Below are 19430 nucleotides of genomic sequence, written 5' to 3' on the forward strand. Positions count from 1 at the left end.
TAAACAAAAGAAAGGGGTAGCCTACCAGCATGGTCATGCTGTAGCTACAGATATTTCATGTGTTGTTGAAGTAGTTTCTTAGAAGAAGCATAAAACTGGTTTGTGTGTTCTTGTAATGAAGAAAAACCTTTGTCCTTTTATACCCAGATGTTACATTAATCAAGTTTTCTAATCTCTTCCAAAGGGCAAGCATAGGTTGCGGTGGGAAATTAACTTCCCTGCTCAGTAACTTCCTTTTTAGCAGAAAGGCTTTACTGTTGACTTTGAACAGGTTTTTCAGCTTTGTTTTATTTGTAATATGGTGTATTACAATTTATACAAGAAGGTGTAACTTGCACGATTGCATGAATTTGTCGTGTCATTTTATACATTATAAATGTATTAAAATGACTTTGTTTCTTTGAATCAGAGTGATCATTCTGGAGATTCAACTCATTCTCATAGATGGACATCTTTAGAGTTGGTTAAAGGAACTTACACCACAGATGATTCTCCCAGTGACATAGCTGAAATCAGACTTGACAAAGTTGTGCCACTGAAGGTAAATAAGAGAAGTGCGCATCTGGAGTTTCATGGCTTCTTTAGATAACGAAATTGGAGGTTTTTTTAATGTACACATTTACAAATTAATCTGGATATGTTTGCTTTAAATTTTCGGTTCCACTCTGTAACTGAAAATTTCAAATTCCGGCAGCAAAAAGAAAAAGTCTGAATTTTTGTCATAGCATAAGATAGATTGTAATTGCTTAGTAATTTAGAATATTCTTGAATTGGCAACTTTTTTGTGTGCAATTTGGTAGCACAAGTAATTAACTTCTAATGCAAGTGATTAGAAGTAATATTTTACTTAAGTTATGGTCCATAGTTTGGGAACATGGAACAGCATTGGTTATTGTTAAATGCTGGACCTTTTTCAGTTAATTTAATTTGTCGAGTGCTTTGAAGGACTTTTCAGACTCTCCAGTATTAATGTAAAATAATAGCTTTCATAATACTGTGAAGCCTAACTTACATATTTGTTTTATACTGCATACTGTTTTTGGCTCTCCTTTTTAAGGAAAATGTGAAATATGCAGTTCGTTTGAGGAACTATGGAAGCCGGACTGCCAATGGAGATGGAGGAATGACTACAGTTCAGTGTCCAGATGGTGTAACATTTACATTTAGTACATGTAGTCTGAGCAGTAACGGCACAAACCAAACGCGAGGACAAATTCCACAGATTCTTTATTACAGGTTTGTTTTTTGTTTGTTTTTTTTTTTTTTAACTTTGCAAATAATTTGATTGTAGACATCTCTTACAAGGTCCATTGTCCGCTGCTTTAAAGCATTATAGGAGACTGGTAAGGTGCAGTACTTGAATCTCTGTGTTTTCCTATAACCTAAGACGTTTTTAGAGAGACTAATCAGTGGAATGTTTGTCTCTGATTTTGTTCAGTTCCTTTCTCTGTTGTCAGAAAGGATTGCAACATGTAGGGAAGGAAGTTCTGTTTATATAGGAAATGTCTCCTCTCTTATTGGAGGTATAAAAAAAGAAATTGCAACTGCCCACAGAAAATCCACTGAAACATCTGACTGTCCTGCAGGAAAGATTTATATTAGCCTTACAGGATGATAGTAGGAATTACCTTAAGGTAATGCTGTTGCAGAAAGCATTGCTTTAATTTTTGAGGTGCTTACCCTGATATGCATGAAGACGTGATTTTCAAAATGTGACAAAACCTGAATATATGAATTACTACCATTTTCTGTACAGCAAAAAGATGTGTCACGCCTCTTACTCAAATCTCAATTTTTGTGGTAAAAGGTGCATCATCAGTAGATCCAAGGAGTGAAAGGAGCAAGAAACAGCAATTTACTTTGATATTTAATTATGTGCAAGATATACCTACCTAATAAAAGATGAAGAGGATGAAATAAGTAATGCTACAATAAATGGTGTGTTTTGGAGTAACAATCACAAGAACATGTTGCTTTTAAGGTTTTAAAGGCACTAAAATACAAAGAAATAAAGTTGCCAGCAAAATTATAGTAACAGTGTATTTGAAGTTACGGCATAGTTCTAAACTCTTTTAAAACATGTGATTGGCTGTACTCAAAGATCCAGCTTGTACCCAGTTGGAATTGCACCCACTGTCAGTCACTATATAATTCAAATTAAAAAGGCTTCAGGCTACAGCAAAACTACACTTCTAGAGCACATTGACAAAAAAAAAAAAAAAAGCAATCTTGTTGTGAGAGTAGTTAATTTAAGTCATAGAGAAGGTTGGGTATCCTTGTTGTGCCCTGAACTGCTCCAAGTGAAGTTTTTGAGCATTGTGAGATGCCAGTCCTGGAATCTTGATGTTCTGGAATGGTGTTTTGAAAGATCAGATCTTTATGGACAAACATAAGAAGTCCAAAAGAGAATGGGAAATTTTGCTTCACTTGTTGGCTAAGTGATTTTGGTTATCTATGCCAAGGCTGAATCCCTGTCGTATTGAGGGCTTCGATTAGTTTATAATTATCATTCAGCTGCCTTGAAAAAGCAAATCAAACCAGATCTTTTGTATATATTATTGAAATAGTTTTGTGCATAAGTTGTTTAGGAGAACCTAATTTGACATACAGAGTGGATTTCAATGAAAAAAATATTTGTTAAGGGTAACCCCAAGAGTGTGTTTCAAAACCAAAATTAACCTCTAGAATGGGGAGGGACAATCTTTTTCCCTGTAATGTGGAAATATCTATTAAAAGAGTTTTACTCGTTTCTATGATGCATTTAGTATTATTCTATTTTTATCAAGATAGGTGGTGGGGCTTGGAAGAGCATAGCAATTAACATGTTTCTGTAGTTTGAAAGGCATCTAGTCAAAAGAAACATTTCAAAACACGCTTTTCATATTTTCTGCCAATAAATAAAAATAAAATTATTGCAACGGGCTAACGCTGAGGCATTGCCTCCAAAATATACCCTGTGTTTTCTATGATTGTTTCCTTTACTGCTTTATAATAAATTAGTTGTTTTACTTATTCTGTGCCAAAAATCAGTTGGTCTTGTTATTTTAGTCTAATTTTGTATTTTGTGAACTTACTTTAACTTAATCCACCATCCAGGAGTGAATATGATGGAGATCTGCAATCACAGCTTTTGAACAGAGCTAATGAAGAAGATAAAAATTGTAGCAGGGCTCTTTCTGTTGTGAGTGCTGTTGTACGAGCAGCCAAAGACCTGTTGCACAGGGCTCTTGCTGTAGATGGTAAGGCTTTTGAAAATTGACTTTCAAAATTTACTTTTCAAAACTTCTTTGATAGCAAGAGATAATAGTAGAAAACCGGTGATACAAAAATTGTGATATCTCTTCTGCTTTCCAAAGAATATTTTTGTAACCCATTATTACTGTAGGTATCAAACTGTAACTTTCTAAGTCATTGAGTTGCACTGGAGATATCATAGACAGGTACCTCATATAAATTTGCTCGTGAATTTAGCAAGCATCATATTAAAGCTGGTAAGATTCTTTATTTCCGAAAGATAAGCTATGATGGACCAGTTCCAAATTGTATTGCATGTTTTGCACAGTGGTGGTAATCAGGAAGATTGGTGGATATAATGCATTTATAAGCACCTAAACATCCCTTTTTGAGAAACAGCTATTAGCCTTAAAACTGAGTAGTTTTAAGCTACCGTCTTCAGTCATTCTAGTCAAAATGTGCAGAATGTTGCATAGTGCAATAAAAATTGATTTGGAGGGCTGGGAGGAGCTTGTTGTGCTAGCTTTTATACCGTAGAAAGTATGAACAGTTTCACAAAAGGGCAAAGAATGCAATAAAATTATGCTTTAAGAGGAGGAAATTTTTTCAGAGAACTGTATATAATGGCATGTTTCTCACGTGAACTTTGCAGGTTTAGAATTTGCCAATGCCTAGATAATTAAAATTTGTAATTTGAAGTAAAAATTACTGTAGAAACTACATGTTTAACTCATAACAAGCAAACCAGAAAAATAAGGTGTATTTTGAACCATGGTACATTTATTAATAATGCCTTTGTTTTGATCATCTTTGTTTAGCTGAAGACATTCCAGAACTACTCAGCTCTTCCAGTCTGTTTTCAATGCTGCTTCCCCTCATAATAGCCTATATAGGACCAGTAGCGGCAGCTATTCCCAAGGTATGCTCCCCCATAGAAATATGACAGGCTTTAACAGTAGGAAGAGACAAAACATACATCTGGATGTATGACTCATTTACTGATTAATTTTGATGGGATGAAATGTTTTTTATATTCTGTAAATCGTATTTTTACAATAAATATCCAAAGCAGTGGTAGCTGCCCATTAAGATTATTTCTATCAATTTTAGAGATGGGAGGGTGTCAACTATAAATAAAAATATCATTACTTTTCAGTGGCAGAGCATTTTCCATGTGCCTGGTCCGGAATGGTCTTGAAATCTATTATTAGATTTACAAATGTCATTAATCCTTAGCTAGTAGACATTGTTGCCTTTTACTGCTTTTTCATGAACTGTAAGTTCTCTTCTAACTTCTTTTTAAAGGGGGGGAAAGAGGACTGGCCACTAGCAGATTAATTTCATTAAAATAGTTTCAGTTTTTAATTATCTTGTTACTGTGATGAACTGGAATTTAGAACCAAGTGTTTTGCTTTAGAAGTGTTCCTCTCCTTTGAATATGTCATAAAGATTACAGAGAACAATGTGGCGCTTAACACTACATGATTAAAATATGTTGAATATTTGAAAAAAACTATTAATGTTGTTATAAGACAAAATATAACTGGACTATGACTTCAATATGGTATTTGCTTTGTCTCAACTCATTCTTATTGTTTGTTAATGGTACGGCTTTTTAGTGTTAGAGAAGGTGTTTTAGTGAAGGTATTTTGCAGTTGTGTACGGATTTTTGTTTCAGCTTTGGCAAGTCTCCAAGAGGAGTATTTGACATTAATGTAGTGATGCTTTTTCTGTCAGGATTATGTAAATGCAGAAATGGAAAATGACTGAATGAATTGAAAATATACAAAGCAACCATTGTAGAGAATTGTAAGTTTTTGAGTATGGTTTTCACCCAGTAATAATAAGTTATTGCGTATGGTGTTATGTTACAGGTTGCTGTTGAGGTCTTTGGCCTAGTACAACAGTTACTTCCTTCTGTGGCAGTTCTGAATCAGAAATACGCCCCTCCAGCTTTTAACCCAAATCAGTCCACAGACAGCACCACCGGAAACCAACCGGAGCAAGGGCTTTCAGCTTGTACTACCTCCAATCACTATGCTGTTGTAGAAAGTGAGCACCCCTATAAACCTGCCTGTGTTACACACTATAAGGTAAGCCTCATTTTGAAGTGCGCGTGCAGTTTCTGAAAAGCTTTTGACATGTGGTTTTGTTTCGTCAGTGTTCACTCTCTGAAAAATTGTTGCCATGGATGGAATTGTTGCCATTCATACTGTCTAATATAGGAGACAATTTCCTATATTATTACTGTACTGCTTTCTGGAGAAACCTCTGTTTTTCCAGTAAGTATAGTGGAAACTAGTGTAGTTTTAACTCCCTAGTGCAGGTATCTACTCTAAGTCCCTAAATGTGCTCAGTGTTAGATTTTCCTACTGTCATGCAGTTTCTTTGCTCTAACTGTACAGATTGTAGAAGCTGGAAGTCTTTATGTATACATTATCTAATAATATCTCAGACTTTCTTACCTAATGCTAAAACAATGCTTTGTAAAAAAAAATCTAATGTCCATTCTAGTCAAATTAATATGCGTTATATTGTAGGGATCCCTATGCTGGCTATTGCTGGTTTGCCAGTTTAAATTCTTCATTAATTACTTTCACTTGGACCGTGATTTGGCATTGCAGAAGTCTGTGAAGTCCTCTTAACTGTATTGTCACTCTGAGTAGGATTCATTTTGCCTTACATGGGTGACTGCTGCAATAAACCTAGATTTTCCTTAACATGAATAGACAAAGGGTGTTTTTTCTAGCTGAGTAAAGGGCTGAGGCATAAATTACAGGCCTGTGAGATAAATCTTGTGTTTCGGTTCTTGAAGTAGTGAGTTCTGCAGTCGTATTGATTCCACGACTGTAAATCCAGAGGTAGCAAACCTGGAATCAAGTAAGAGCTGGAGTTTGTTAATTACTATTCCACTTGCTTGTCCTGTGAGACAGCAAGACATCCACTGCAGAAAAATATAGTTATCATATGATCTTCCTAATGCAGTGATGCTTATTGTTGTTCTAAAAGTTTAAGGCTTCAAATGAACTTCATAGGCTTAGTTGTTACTGCTTTTGAATTTCTGTAGCTATGTGCTATCGTACTGCAGGCCATATTCACAAGCGTGATTCAGCTTGTAAAGCTGTGTACTTTTCTAGGATTGCACAAAACAGATATTGAATGCCTTTGTTGAAGTTTGCATTTAAAAATGTGTTTGAGAGTTAAATGTTTGTAGTAGTCTGTGGTTGTTTAGTTTAACTGTCCTGTGCAGCGTTCTTAAAAACAATCACAAATGGTGTAAGTGCAAATACTTACTCTGAATGTAAGTTATGATATATGATTATAATTCAGTATGGTGTAAAGCATTTCAGGTACGTCTGAATTCGAAAGAATAAATTAGGTTGATGTTAATCTAAAGCATATCGAAAGAACTGTACAGAATTATGTAGTTGAATCACTTTCATAGCTTAAAGGGTTAAAACTAAATGGAAATGAAGAAATAAATTTTAAAAACCCAACCCCCCAAACTTGCACATATTTAGACTATTGTTTTGTTTTAGGTGACTTTTCCTGAATGTGTCAGGTGGATAACAATAGAGTTTGACACTCAGTGTGGCACTGCTCAATCAGAAGATGTTCTTCGTTTACTAATTCCTGTCAGAATTGCACAGAGTCTGGGATTTGGACCAAAGCATGCTTCTGTTCATGAAAACCTTAATTCATGGATAGAACTGAAAAAATTCTCTGGATCTTCAGGATGGCCTACCATGGTATTAGTATTGCCAGGTAACAAATATATACTGCGATAATATCTAGTAATGTGAATTATTAAAGTAACAAAATAAAGTTTCATTTTTCTGCAGAATTATCTTAGAAAACAAAGTTGAAAAAGTATCTTCATCCAAGTTGGCAAAAGCTCATTATGAGCCATTGGTTGTACATCAGTTGATTATGTTTATATTAGTTTTCTTGTTTGAAGTGTTAATCTATGTGGTATTCATGGTTTTACCTTACATATTACATATAAGGCCTGGGTTTCGTATATGCTCATGTGGAAGAAACATACAAACAGAGGAGAAATATTAATTTCTTTTTTTTTTTTTTTAATTTGTTTTATGTATTCTCTTATTTTCTATAAGGAAATGAAGCTCTTTTTTCTCTGGAGACTGCATCAGATTATGTGAAAGATGAAAAAGCTTGTTTTTATGGTTTCAAATGTTATGCAATTGGATATGAATTTAGTCCAGGATCTGATGAGGTAAGAAAAAAGTGAAATGGCTACAATTGCTGCATTTATTAATTCCATCCTATAAGGCAAACTTTTTTTGGTAAAAATATTTGTATTTACACTTCTGACTAAATAACATAAGCAAAATATTTTTAAATGAATTTCATGTAGGTTTTTAACATTTGTTGTTACCGACTTTATTTATTTGGAATTCTTTAATCTAAATATTAGTGGAATGGCTTTTGTTTGTTTAATAACTGTGACAGTCTGCAAATACATAGCATGATTTTTAGTATGTCAATGGGATATGAAATTTCCTAAAATTCTGATCTAGTCTTCCCTCAGAAATCCAAAGGGTTCTGGCTTTCAGATACACAGTGATTTGCATTTTACTGTCACTACCTATTATGGGATGACAGACTTGCATTATTTTTCCAGTATTAACTCATATCGAACTCTCAGACTCCCTGGAAACGCTGTGCTTGTTTAAGCTACCTGAGACTTTGTGCAGTGGTCACCTCATCTTGCCCTTAGGGACATGAGTCATTTCCACCGTTTCTTTGTTGCAAAGGGAAGCTAAAATTTCTTTGTGTCCTTGGGCCAGAGCTTAATTTTGGCTTATTTTAAGAGATTACTGAAAATACTTAATATACTTTATAAGAATTCCAGAAAAATGTCTTGGGAGTCTTTGGGCCTGTTGCTTCACATGAACTTCACAAGGTCTGCATCTTCCTTACACTACAACCCTCACAGAAGATTTACCTCATTTTATTCCTGAATTCTGTTCAAGCTAAATCATGTCTTCAGGTTTTCAAAATGTGAGATTCTTTGGAATTTCGTAACATATCAGATAAGAAAACATACCATAAGATTATTAACTATGATGGTCTCATTGGCTTGCAGCAAACCAGATTTATAAGTCCTAGAGATAATCTAACTAGTCTGTGTTTGAAAAATAAGAATAATAATTTTTGCTTAAGCAGAAAAAAAGATGCAGCTTCATATGTCATTAATTTTTTTAAAGCATTTACAAACAAAGCTCCTGGCATGTTTTGAACACTCAGTGCTAAAACATGCTAGCCAATATATTATCTATATCATCTAAAGAAAAGTTGCAAATAATTATTTTCAAACATACCTTTTTTATAGCCCAAACACTCTAAAGTTCTGTAAATAGAAAAGCAAGTTTTACAGTGTTTGAGCTATGGACTAAAGCCTCCATAAATAACTTAAATTAACTGGACACACAGTGCAAGTTTCTCCGGATTTTTTTGGAAACTTTTTGATGACAGTTTTCTGAAGTGTTAACACTGGTAGAAGAAGCAGCACATGCTCTGGTGACCACTCTAGCTGTTTTCTTTAGCTTAAAGGAACAAAGTATCAGTAAGACCTAATTCAAGTCAGTGCGATTAGTTTTTGCCCATCTAATTCTCTAGACTGCCAAAGGACAAGCTTTTGGTACTGTCACGAAACTATAGTATATTGAATTACATTCATCGTCAGGGAAGTCTCTGCAATAACTGAAAGATGGCATTGAGTGTGAGCAAGTGCATCAAGGAATCGGGTGTAGTTGAACTATTAAACTTTGTTTAAAGCTAGGATTTTTGCAGAAATCGTAGATTTATGCTTTGATGAATGAAAAGGAAGGCTTTTTGATGGTCATTATTAAATGTACAGAATATATGCAAAAAGCGCCTTCTGCATAAAGGGTGTTAACACAGCGGAGAACTGTCTGGGTTGATCCACATTTCACATCTTTACTTACTTGCTATTTAAGAACCTGCTGGTTTAAGTCCTAAAGATGCAGTTTTTCAAGGGTTTAGTTTAAAATGCATTTTGGAGATTTTTCAGGCTGCTTGGGAGTGCCAGAGAATACAAGGCAAGTCTAGAGTTAGATTTTGAAGGCTCTTTCCAAAAGAAGGATTTTTTACCTACTTTATATATTGCCAGTTTCTGTAAGTCTGCCTAGAAAATCCATCAGATGGATATTTCCCATCTCCCCCACTGGTTTTTGGTGGTGGGTTTTGGGTTGTTTTTGTCCTCCATGAGAGACAACTGCCAGGTGTGCTGAACCACCCACAGACAGATTTCTTTAAAACTTAAAATTGGTTTTAGCATCAACACCTTTTTGTGAGCAAAGTTAAAGAGGTTGTGCCTGCAAATAGCTGGGAAAAGTTGAAGGGAAAATATCAGGTATGTTTCTGTATGGTTTAAAAAGTAGCTACAACCTCCCTAGCCATACTGCTCCCTCCCCATTCCTTGCACTCAGCCTCCGTCCCTCCATGTATTTGAAAACCATATATGTGGTTTATTCGTTCGGTGTTTTTTGTGTTTTTTTTTTTTTTTTTACCCTCCTTGCATACAAGGTTGAAAGATACCGATGGAGAGACTCCTGTGTTTTCAGGACAAGTCTGGTAGGAGGGAGGAGGAGTCTTCTCATTCCCTCAAACAGCAGCGTCAATGGGAATAAATAGCTTTCCAGTGTGAATAGAAGGGAGAAACTGCCAAGGGCTTCTCCCAAGATTTATAACGGAAAAAGGGAAATTAAGGAATATTTTTCCCATCCTTGCCTCTCCAACTAGAGAAAGGGAAGAGGAGAAAAATTTATGAACAGTACTACCTTTAATCGAGATGGTAATGTGAACTCATGTGGTATGTACAGCTTAGAAGAGGCATTGCTTTGCAATGCAAATACGTATCAGTAGGTTTTTTGTATTAGGAAGTTGCCTTTCTCTTTAACATTACAGACAAAAGACAATTATCATCTTCAGATGTTCTTACTAGGCTACCAGAAGCATGGTAACCCATTTATTAATACTATTACCTAGTTGAAATTGTTCTAAAAATTTGGTACTCTGGCCCATGTCACAGCAAAATGTGACAGTCTAGCTGTTTGACAGGAACGATATCACTGAGAAATGTCAAACTGGAACGCACAATTAGTCTAAAGCAATGTCAGGGAAACACATTCATTGTCCTGTTTTCTCAGACACTCTTTTGTTTTAAAATTTGTTTCAATTTGAAGGGCATTATTCAGCTGGAGAAAGAATTGGCCAATTTAGGAGGATCGTGTGCAGCAGCTTTGATGAAGAAAGATCTAGCACTTCCTATTGGTAAGTCCTACTCAAAGAACGTACTTTGTTATTTTATCATTGGTTTTGGATTTCTGAATGAATACTACATTTAAGTCTTAATGTTGCTTTCAGTTAGAGATGATCATACAGAATTGATTCTTAAAACTGAATTAATCAAACAAGATAATAAAGTGGTGGTGTTTTCTGCTTACACTGTTCCCTTCGTGTGTGTATGGGGAGGAGGGAAACCTGGTCACTTAAATCTGAACCAACTCACCCCATCCACAGGTAGTGTATCAGTGTACGAGCTATGTCCTACAGTTTCCTCGTGGTACTTCACAAATGTGCAGGTATCTTATTTGTGTTTCTCTTTCACTGTTTTTTTTCCCCTGCACTCCACGCCTTTGTGAATGAAAAATACCTGCAACATTGAATTGTAAAATTTAAAATTACTTGTTTAAAATTGAAAGTAAGCATTGCATCTGTAGAACTTATAACCTAAAATATTTCTGCTGTAGTGTTTTTTTCTTACAATCACAAAAAAAATTTACATACTTTTACAGCAGATGCAGCATATAAAAGTTTACAGTAACCCAAATGCAATTTAAAATGCAAGGAAAAATACGAATTTATGAAAATTAATGGATACAGAGATTGAATTAGAACTTTCTAATAATGCAGCAATATTCTGTGTAATAGCATTTCTCCTAATTAATGTTCATGTATAGGAAAAATAGTCTCAAAATCTGTAAGATTTGTAAGATATTTTTTTTTTGGTCTTTTTAATTTAGGAGCACAAATGAGAGCTCAAATGTTGTTAATGAGACTGGAAGTATGTATTAATGAGCAGGAGGGCAGTGATCAGTGTGCAGTTATAACCACAAAACCTGATTTGAATTTTTTAACAGTATTTTGCTTGTGTATTTGTGCAGATTTCTTACGTTATGTTGTAAATAGGCACCTCAATTGCACTGGTAGATCTGTATTTCTCTCTCAAAAGTACAGGCAATTCTGTAGTTTAAGTGGTGCCCTCTGTTTTCCTCCAAACCGCTGCATTAACTCCTTAGTTTTGTTGACTTCCCTAGCACCTATTTATCCTGCTGTTCTCCTATGAAAAAAAAAAAGAACCAAAAAGCTAAAATTGAAATGCTTCTAACTATTTCCCAGGTTTTCTAATACTTCATACTTCTTTCTAAAGAGGTTTTTTGTTTTGTTCTAATTTTGAATGTCTAAAACAAGAAGGGAAGGTACGGTGATATACAGGTTGGCTTTATAGGCTTTCAGATGGAAGGAATTTGAAATAAAACATGCAGTTAAATTACATGTGCAGCTTCAGCCACCTATAAAAGTGGTTGCATATGATCTGCAAGAGGGGAGGGATAGGTGCATTGACTGTAAAGAGTTTCCTGATTACTGACATAATTACAGTTGATTCATCTGATCATTTACTTAACACTAACTCAAGGACTTCAACCAAGTCTATTAATATTGCTGATAATATTATAAAGCTAATGACAAATAGGCATCATGCGTATTGTTTCTCTGCAAGACCACTGGAGCCTCTGAATAAAGAAAACTGATGAATTATAGGCAACAGTAGTGTTTGCAGATGTAAACCGCTGTGCAGCCTTTTTAAGATGGATTTCAGTTGTCTGTAATTTTGCTTTGTTTAAGTATTTTGCTTGGTGTCTCAGAAAAACACTGTGGCAGGAGAAGAGGTAAAATGTGGTTTTCTAGAGCAACCTTTAAATGACTTAGTATCAGACTACTTGTCCTTTTTCTGCATTCTAGATTATGTATCTTCTACCTTTTGCTGCGAACGAAATGGTGTCTTAAAAATACAGTACTACTGCTATTGCTCATCTGCAGAGCAGTATCTTATTCTTGGAATGCAGTAGCCGTTAAGAAAAACCTATATAATCTTATAAAAGACTGTCTTGTATTGCATACACACAAGAAGACCCTTTGTGTTAGACTTTTCATACTTTATTTTATAACTTCTATAATTTTACTTCTGTTCCTTGTGTGGATGTATACGGGCTAAAGAAAGTAACCTAAGAAAAAGACTTATTTTAGAAAAGAATTAGCAACTTTAACTTACAATGCCTGAAGTCTGGCATTTAGAAGTTAGGCATCTGTATCTAAGCTAGTAGCTCTAACCTTCTTTTAGAGTTAAAGTAGACATCTTCAGAGAATGGTTCATGTCATCCTAAGATGAAGATTTAAGAAAAAATTAAATTCGTCACCCAAAGGAGGAACCTGTTTCTCCTTCATTTGCTGTAAAGAGATCTTGTAATATCTAAGTCCTGAGCTCATTATCTCATGCTTCTCTGCCCAAAAGTAGGTGAAGTAAATCCTGCCCTATTTCCCAGATGCTCTTTAGACCTCAGATCTAACAAAGTGCTCTTAAAACCTGTGATTTTAATGAAGACAAATAAGAAACTTTGTGAATGTAGCAGAATTTTAAGAAAAGGAAATAGGAAACACATGGTTGAAAATTCTCAGCAAGCACGTTTGTGGAAGGTTGTGCAAAGGGCATCATAGGAATAAGAAAAAGAAAGACTTGTCTGGAAACTTTCTGTCAAGGAAAATAGAATGATTGAACTGACTTCAAATCAGCGTTAATAGTTGTTACTGGCATCCTTGCAGGACCCTTCCATCTTCAGCTTTATTTGCATGATTTATCTTGGTTTATTAACTTTAAAGAGGTTGTCCTTCAGAAAGACCTTGCTTTTAATAATTGTTATAGTGCGTATATCCTGTATACAAGTAGGCAAATACTTGTATACATATTCCTCTAGAACCATTAGGAAAAAAAAGTGTTTTGAAATGACATCAAGAAGGCTTTTAGCTTTTTTTTACTCATAAGGAAGGTGGACCAGACAGTGACTCCTTCATGTATTAGGAAAACTTTAACTTTGAAAGTATACCCAAGTACTGTTTGAATTACCATGTTCAAAAAGTCACAATTCCTCTTTGCCATTTCTCCAAGGCTCAGATTTAACATACTTTCTACCAAGAGAGAGGTCCAGTCTGTGACCAAGATCTAACTTAAACAGCAATGTGGAATTCATAGGTGCATTTAACATTACTTATTAATTGTTTCAAATTTGATAGAAGTTATTTCCAAGAGCAGAGGTTTTATGTATTTCTTTGAATTTTAAAAATGCCTTAGGACTTGATTCTTCTCATTTCTCTTTCTCTCTTACTAGTAGAATTGCCTGACATGTTTTTGAGAGAGAGTAGAAATATGGTAACCTTATCTGTTTTGCTTTTCTTTTTTGTTAAAAGACTGTGTTTGGCAATTCTGGTCACTCTGGAATCAGACTTTTGAGTTGCATTTGTGAGAAAGAAATACTGTATAATAAAACATATTTGAGTTTCATGTTTTAGGAGGAATCATAATTTACAAAATTGTGCAGGGTTTATCAGGTTTTCAAATACTGTTACTATGGTAAGTTCTTAAAAGGGAGCAGCTGGTGCATACTCATGGGTACTGCTTCCCAGAAACCATCTTTACCTTCCAAAATCTTTTTCTGAAAGTATCTAGTCACATCCAAAGATTTGCCATACATACTGTCTTGGAGATGAGAAGACGAGTGCCAAATTTTTGTTTTGTGTAATGTATATTCTTTATTTGCTTGTGCACTGAGCTACACAGTACTGCATGTTACTATGTTACTTGAAAATATTAATCTTTCAACTGCTGGTTAAAAAATGTTACGCATCGTCTTGCGAACTTAAATTTTGTAATATAAAAGGTTTCACTAAACAGAATTGAATTTCGTGTTCCATCATATGTAGCTAAATGTCAATATTATCAATCTCAATAATATCAGTGTCAATAAGTTTATTTTTTGCTGTGAAAATAAGTCCTATTTTTACAGCAGGTAATGAATTTGAAGAAGATCTTGAGATTCTTGAAGAGGCTGCTTTACAGGTACAGGCTGCTCTTTTTTTTCTATTGCAACATACTTCACATAATTGCATTGAAACTTTTTCACTGCTATGGAAGAAAATAATTTGTAAGGTTTTTATAATAGGAGGGAATCTGTCTCGTTATAAAACAGTTTAAGAAAGTCTTACAGTAGTATGTACATTAAATCTTCTTTTAAAATAATTCTGCTTAGAAAAAAATTCATGAAATATAGAGGAAGTTAGATAACCAAATATAGGTCAAAATATATAGGTGTCTGGCTAAGGTTGCACAATTTAACAAATTTTAGATGTTACCAAAAATTAATCCTACACATGTCTTTGTAATTGCAGAAATAAAATCAGCTTTCCAGTTGAATGGTAACATCTATCAAGTACCAAATAATATAATTGTAGTTGTTCTGGATTGATGATAGATTTTATTTGTTTTGATGAGTGCTAATGCTGGTCAATAGCTCCCTAATTATAGCCCCTAGCTGATGATGTACAGTGAAAAAGGGGTTTTCACATTCTGTATCTCTCTCCTAATTATATACAGTGCAACTGTTTTGAAATTTAATTGTCACAGTACTTGCTGGAAGAAGAACGTATCAGTACTGCGGTATGACACCATTGCATAGACCTTAGATGACAGAACAGTAAACAGAAACTGTCAAGGAGGAATCAGATGTTCCTTAAAAGAAATATTATTTTCAGTAATCTGTTCTTGGACTCACTCTGTTCTAATTCAAATGTGAACTAGGAGTGTGCATGCGAGTAATGGATTCATTTTCTCTTTTAGTCCTGTTTGTTAAATATTTTCTCCATCTTTCTACCTTCCTTTCTTTCTTGCAAAGAAGGGATTTATTTTACTTTGTCTCACCCCAAAATACTTTTTTTTTTTTAAAGAGATCTGCCTGTCTATAAGTTATATCTCTATCCTTTTATTTTCTTTTGGAATATGTTTATTGGTCACGTTTTCAGAATGGCTTTCTTCATTCTTCTCCTGGTCACAATTCAGCAGTTTAGGATACTCTTAACGTGGCAGTTCATGTTACCTTATTCTTTCTTCTGGAAATTCTCTCTCAACTCAAGCTCCTGTAATCTCATGTGAGAGATTAAACTGAACTGACCATTTTTTTAAATTTACATCAGAGTAAAGTTTATCCTCTCTTTTACTACTCCTATGGTTTTCAGTGCCCAAAATGTCTGTGCCAGTTGTGTCATGTTATGGGAAAGTGTCTACATATAAGATACTGAAAAGCTGTTTTGTCTCTGTCCTTTCATCCCCACCCTAACCTCCCCCTGGAAAAAAAAAGGTGTGCAAATCTCACTCAGGAATTCTCGGGAAAGGCTTGGCACTGTCTCACTCACCAACCATTTTGGAAGCTCTTGAAGGAAATCTTCCGCTGCAGGTACAAAGCAATGAGCAGTCATTTCTGGAGGATTTCATTGCTTGTGTACCAGGATCAAGTGGTGGACGACTTGCAAGGTAAAAAATTTATGTGCTGCATGAATAAAACCATTACTTTATAGTTGTAATGTTTAAGTTTTGCAACAGAATAGAAAATGTTTAGTTATATGTTAAATTTCAAAACCTGTGCAGTTACTTGTCTATACAGCTAGCTATAGAACTTCAATAGTTACATCAAATATTAGTTAAGTAAAACTATTTGACTGTATTGTTTCTATTAATATATTAGGTAAAAGAATTTGAGTATTCGGACCTTTTGCATCCTTTCTTAGCTGGAAGTCATGTTTGTACAGAGTAAGAAAAAAATTTATCTCTCGAGGGCCTGTAAGAGATTTTAATATTAAGTGTTTGTCTTTGCTGTAGGTGGCTTCAGCCAGATTCATACGCTGATCCTCAAAAAACATCATTGATTTTGAATAAGGATGACATTCGATGTGGTTGGCCAACTGTTATTACAGTACAAACAAAAGACCAGTATGGGGATGTTGTTCATGTTCCTAATATGAAGGTAACTATTGTCATATTGGCTGTTCTTATACTTGATCATGACTTCTTTTAGTATTTGTCGTAGATAGTCCACAGAATACTCCCATATAGAGCAGAAAGTGGCATGTGTAAATTCAGCAGTCATTCAGACTTTATCTCTAAATCTATTAAATTCTCTATTTTTAGCTTGTCTGTAATGAGGTACGCGTGTGTAGCTTGTGGAAATAATCAGTTGTAGACAATGTTTGATGGGGATGATATGTAAAGTGACAAGAATCCATTTTTTAACTTGTAAGCCAGGAAAGAGTATTATAAATCTTAAACTGAATGATGTGATGGAAAAAATAGTCAGAAGCACACCGATAGACCGTTTTATAGTCACTTTATTTTAGACTAGTACAGCACTTCCCCCTTTTCTGTTTTTAATATCTGAAAGTTCCTGTAGTGTTGGTTGGTTGGTTTTTTTGTTGCTCTTCAAGTACTAGAAAGGAAGTATTCATGACAGCCTCAGCTAGAATTGGAAAACCCTTACAGTCTTTGGAGTAAAACATATGTGGTGTGTTATAAAAGTTGACTGCTTGATTTGAATTAGCAAAGCGTGCAAACAAAACAAATTGAACACAAAATGGTTTTAATGTTGTTTTAATAAATTAGGTTACATCTGTGTGTTAAAGCCCACTATTACTCTGGAGTAGTATGAATATTTTCAAGACTTGCTTTTGTTTAAGACCAAAAGTAGGTGAAGTAAATTATACAAAGGCATAATTCCTGTCATAAGAACTCTCAAATCTATTCTTTGTATAGGATGTAATAATCCAGAGTTATCTCACACAGCTTAGCTGCAAATGCATTAATTAACTGTGAGTCTACAACAGTAACACAAGAATCAGTCACAAACAAAGCTTGATTGCAATTTAGATGTGTGGTTACTGACTTAAATATGTGACAAAGGAAGTAAAAAACTTTTTAAGTAGGTGATTTTACTCTTATCAATCAGGAAAAGGTTGTGTCAAAATATACACGTCAAAATTGTTGCTGGATTTCTTGTTTAATTACTATTTTTCTTCACGAATGTATTAAAGTAACAAATCTTAATTCAATTTAATCATGCTGCTGGATTCATTCAGTGTGCAGTGTACTGATGTAACTTCTAATAAATTAAAACAGCATATGAAATCTGCAACAATTAAATGCATTTTAGTGCGGATTTAGGATGAGCAGTGAGTAAACTTATTTTCCAGATAGTCTGTTCTTCCTCAGAAAACTAAGTACAGCTGACTGTTACATGCACTAACGAAGGTCTCTGGGGGGAAAAAAAAGGTCAGATAAAATAGGTGTTAAATGTGCTGATGTATTGGGGTGACAGAGCTAGCCAAGATCCAATCTAGCCAGATCTAGCAGGCTCTGATCACTCACTCCGAAACCTGTGCACACATTTGGAAGGCTCTGTTCCCAAGTTCAAGGATTTTCTGTTGTGGGAAAACTTGGCTAGGCATACCAGACTATGTGCTGCTTCCCAGGGAGTTCTCTGGGACTGGCAGAACTGACACTGGCCTTTACTGATCATGTGCAACGTCAGTTGGATGCTTCTGTCCTGTACATTTACATATTTCAGAGACTGTGCTTGGCTTTGCAAAGTGTTAAGTGTAGACAGCTGGATTTATAGTGAGTGGTCTAAGCACTTTTGTCACTGTACCTTATCAGATCTAAAAGAGTGTGTGTGTGTCTTCTCCCTAAATCATCTTCTGTATACCACATCTTATTGCAGGTAGAAGTCAAAGCTATTCCTGTTTCTCAGAAAAAAACATCTTTACAACAAGAACAAGTTAAAAAGGTGCAACGGATACCAGGGAGTCCTGCAACGGCTGCTTCCCCTAGCAGTGATATGACCTTTGGAGGACTTCCTTCACCAAAGCTTGACTCTTCCTATGAGCCAATGATAGTAAAAGAAGCTCGATATATTGCTATTACAATGATGAAGGTAAATTGCTGCCATTTTAGCAATGTAACTATGCAATTCAGCATTCAAAGTGTGTAAAGGTATGCAAAGGAGAAGGAATATATATTTCAGTTTGGTCACAATCTAAAAATACATTGATTACAAATTGCTTCCTTTATGTTTAACTTCAACAGAAAACTAGGTGCATCAAAAGGGCCAATTGCCTAAACTCTAAAGCAGTTATCAACTGGATTAGCATTTAAAAAGAAAAGTTGTCTTTGATTTTGATTACACTCATTAACAAACTAGTCTGAGTAACTCAGGAGAAAAGAAAACAGCTATTGAAATGGTGGAGGGGAAGTCAAGCCAGTGTATCCCTATAGAATTGGAGTGTTGCAGTGAATCTATGTCAAAAACTATAACTGGTGAACGTAGGAAAAAAGAGGAGCTCAGCATAGTAAAAAGACCATATGAAGGATTTGTGTATCGGTGCCTAAATATTAAACAACATCTGTTGAAATTAGCCAGTCAGATGGATCAGCTCAGAGACTTTGCCAGCAACAGCTTTTAAAGAAATGAAAACTGAACACTTAGTATTGGTTTGAGTGTATTAGAACCTGTGATATATTTATATATATATAACACTGACCCAGTTAAGAGATGTGACATGATGCATATAACTAGCGGTTAGACAACTTAATAAGACATTTTTAATTAGGACTTAGAGAAGGATAATACTTAGTATAATCAATGTGGATGTATGGGGGGGAATTAGCAAACTAGCATCTTTTAGAGTATACAAGGCTATTTTTAGAGAGGATGGTGCTGCAGTAGCTATGTATAAATAGTGCAACTGGCTACTAAATAGCACCTTAATGGATCGATGAAGGAGCTGTGAAATAAATGCCATATACAAATAGTTTAAGAACTTGTTAAATCACGTGTCTAAAAAGATATGTAGAACTAGGGAGTGTATATCAAGGAGACAAGTGTGGTTTGCTTCTCTGTTTTTTTTTTTTACTTGGGGTACTACTTGGACTGTCTGACATTGTGGGAAATGCAGATGTGTTACCAGCTATTCTTGATTAGCTTATTAATAAC

The 19430-nt window shown here is 34.9% G+C and overlaps 1 protein-coding gene across 1 annotated transcript in view; it reads left to right on the forward strand.

The window, feature by feature from the left end:
• The window catches only part of MYCBP2 (MYC binding protein 2), a gene marked incomplete at its 5' end in the record, with an annotated part of 208140 nt that overhangs the window by 108832 nt on the left and 79878 nt on the right, over nucleotides 1–19430 (forward strand). Inside the window, 12 exons of the mRNA XM_082498138.1 lie at nucleotides 410–541; nucleotides 1058–1236; nucleotides 3097–3239; nucleotides 4053–4153; nucleotides 5109–5327; nucleotides 6774–6999; nucleotides 7353–7471; nucleotides 10467–10554; nucleotides 14406–14455; nucleotides 15750–15922; nucleotides 16268–16412; nucleotides 18159–18371. Coding sequence (XP_082354264.1) covers nucleotides 410–541; nucleotides 1058–1236; nucleotides 3097–3239; nucleotides 4053–4153; nucleotides 5109–5327; nucleotides 6774–6999; nucleotides 7353–7471; nucleotides 10467–10554; nucleotides 14406–14455; nucleotides 15750–15922; nucleotides 16268–16412; nucleotides 18159–18371 — 1788 coding nt within the window. The remainder of the gene's footprint in view (nucleotides 1–409; nucleotides 542–1057; nucleotides 1237–3096; nucleotides 3240–4052; nucleotides 4154–5108; nucleotides 5328–6773; nucleotides 7000–7352; nucleotides 7472–10466; nucleotides 10555–14405; nucleotides 14456–15749; nucleotides 15923–16267; nucleotides 16413–18158; nucleotides 18372–19430) is intronic.

The sequence above is a fragment of the Vanellus vanellus genome (assembly GCF_965231255.1).
Source record: "Vanellus vanellus genome assembly, chromosome: 1".
Classification (NCBI taxonomy): domain Eukaryota; kingdom Metazoa; phylum Chordata; class Aves; order Charadriiformes; family Charadriidae; genus Vanellus; species Vanellus vanellus.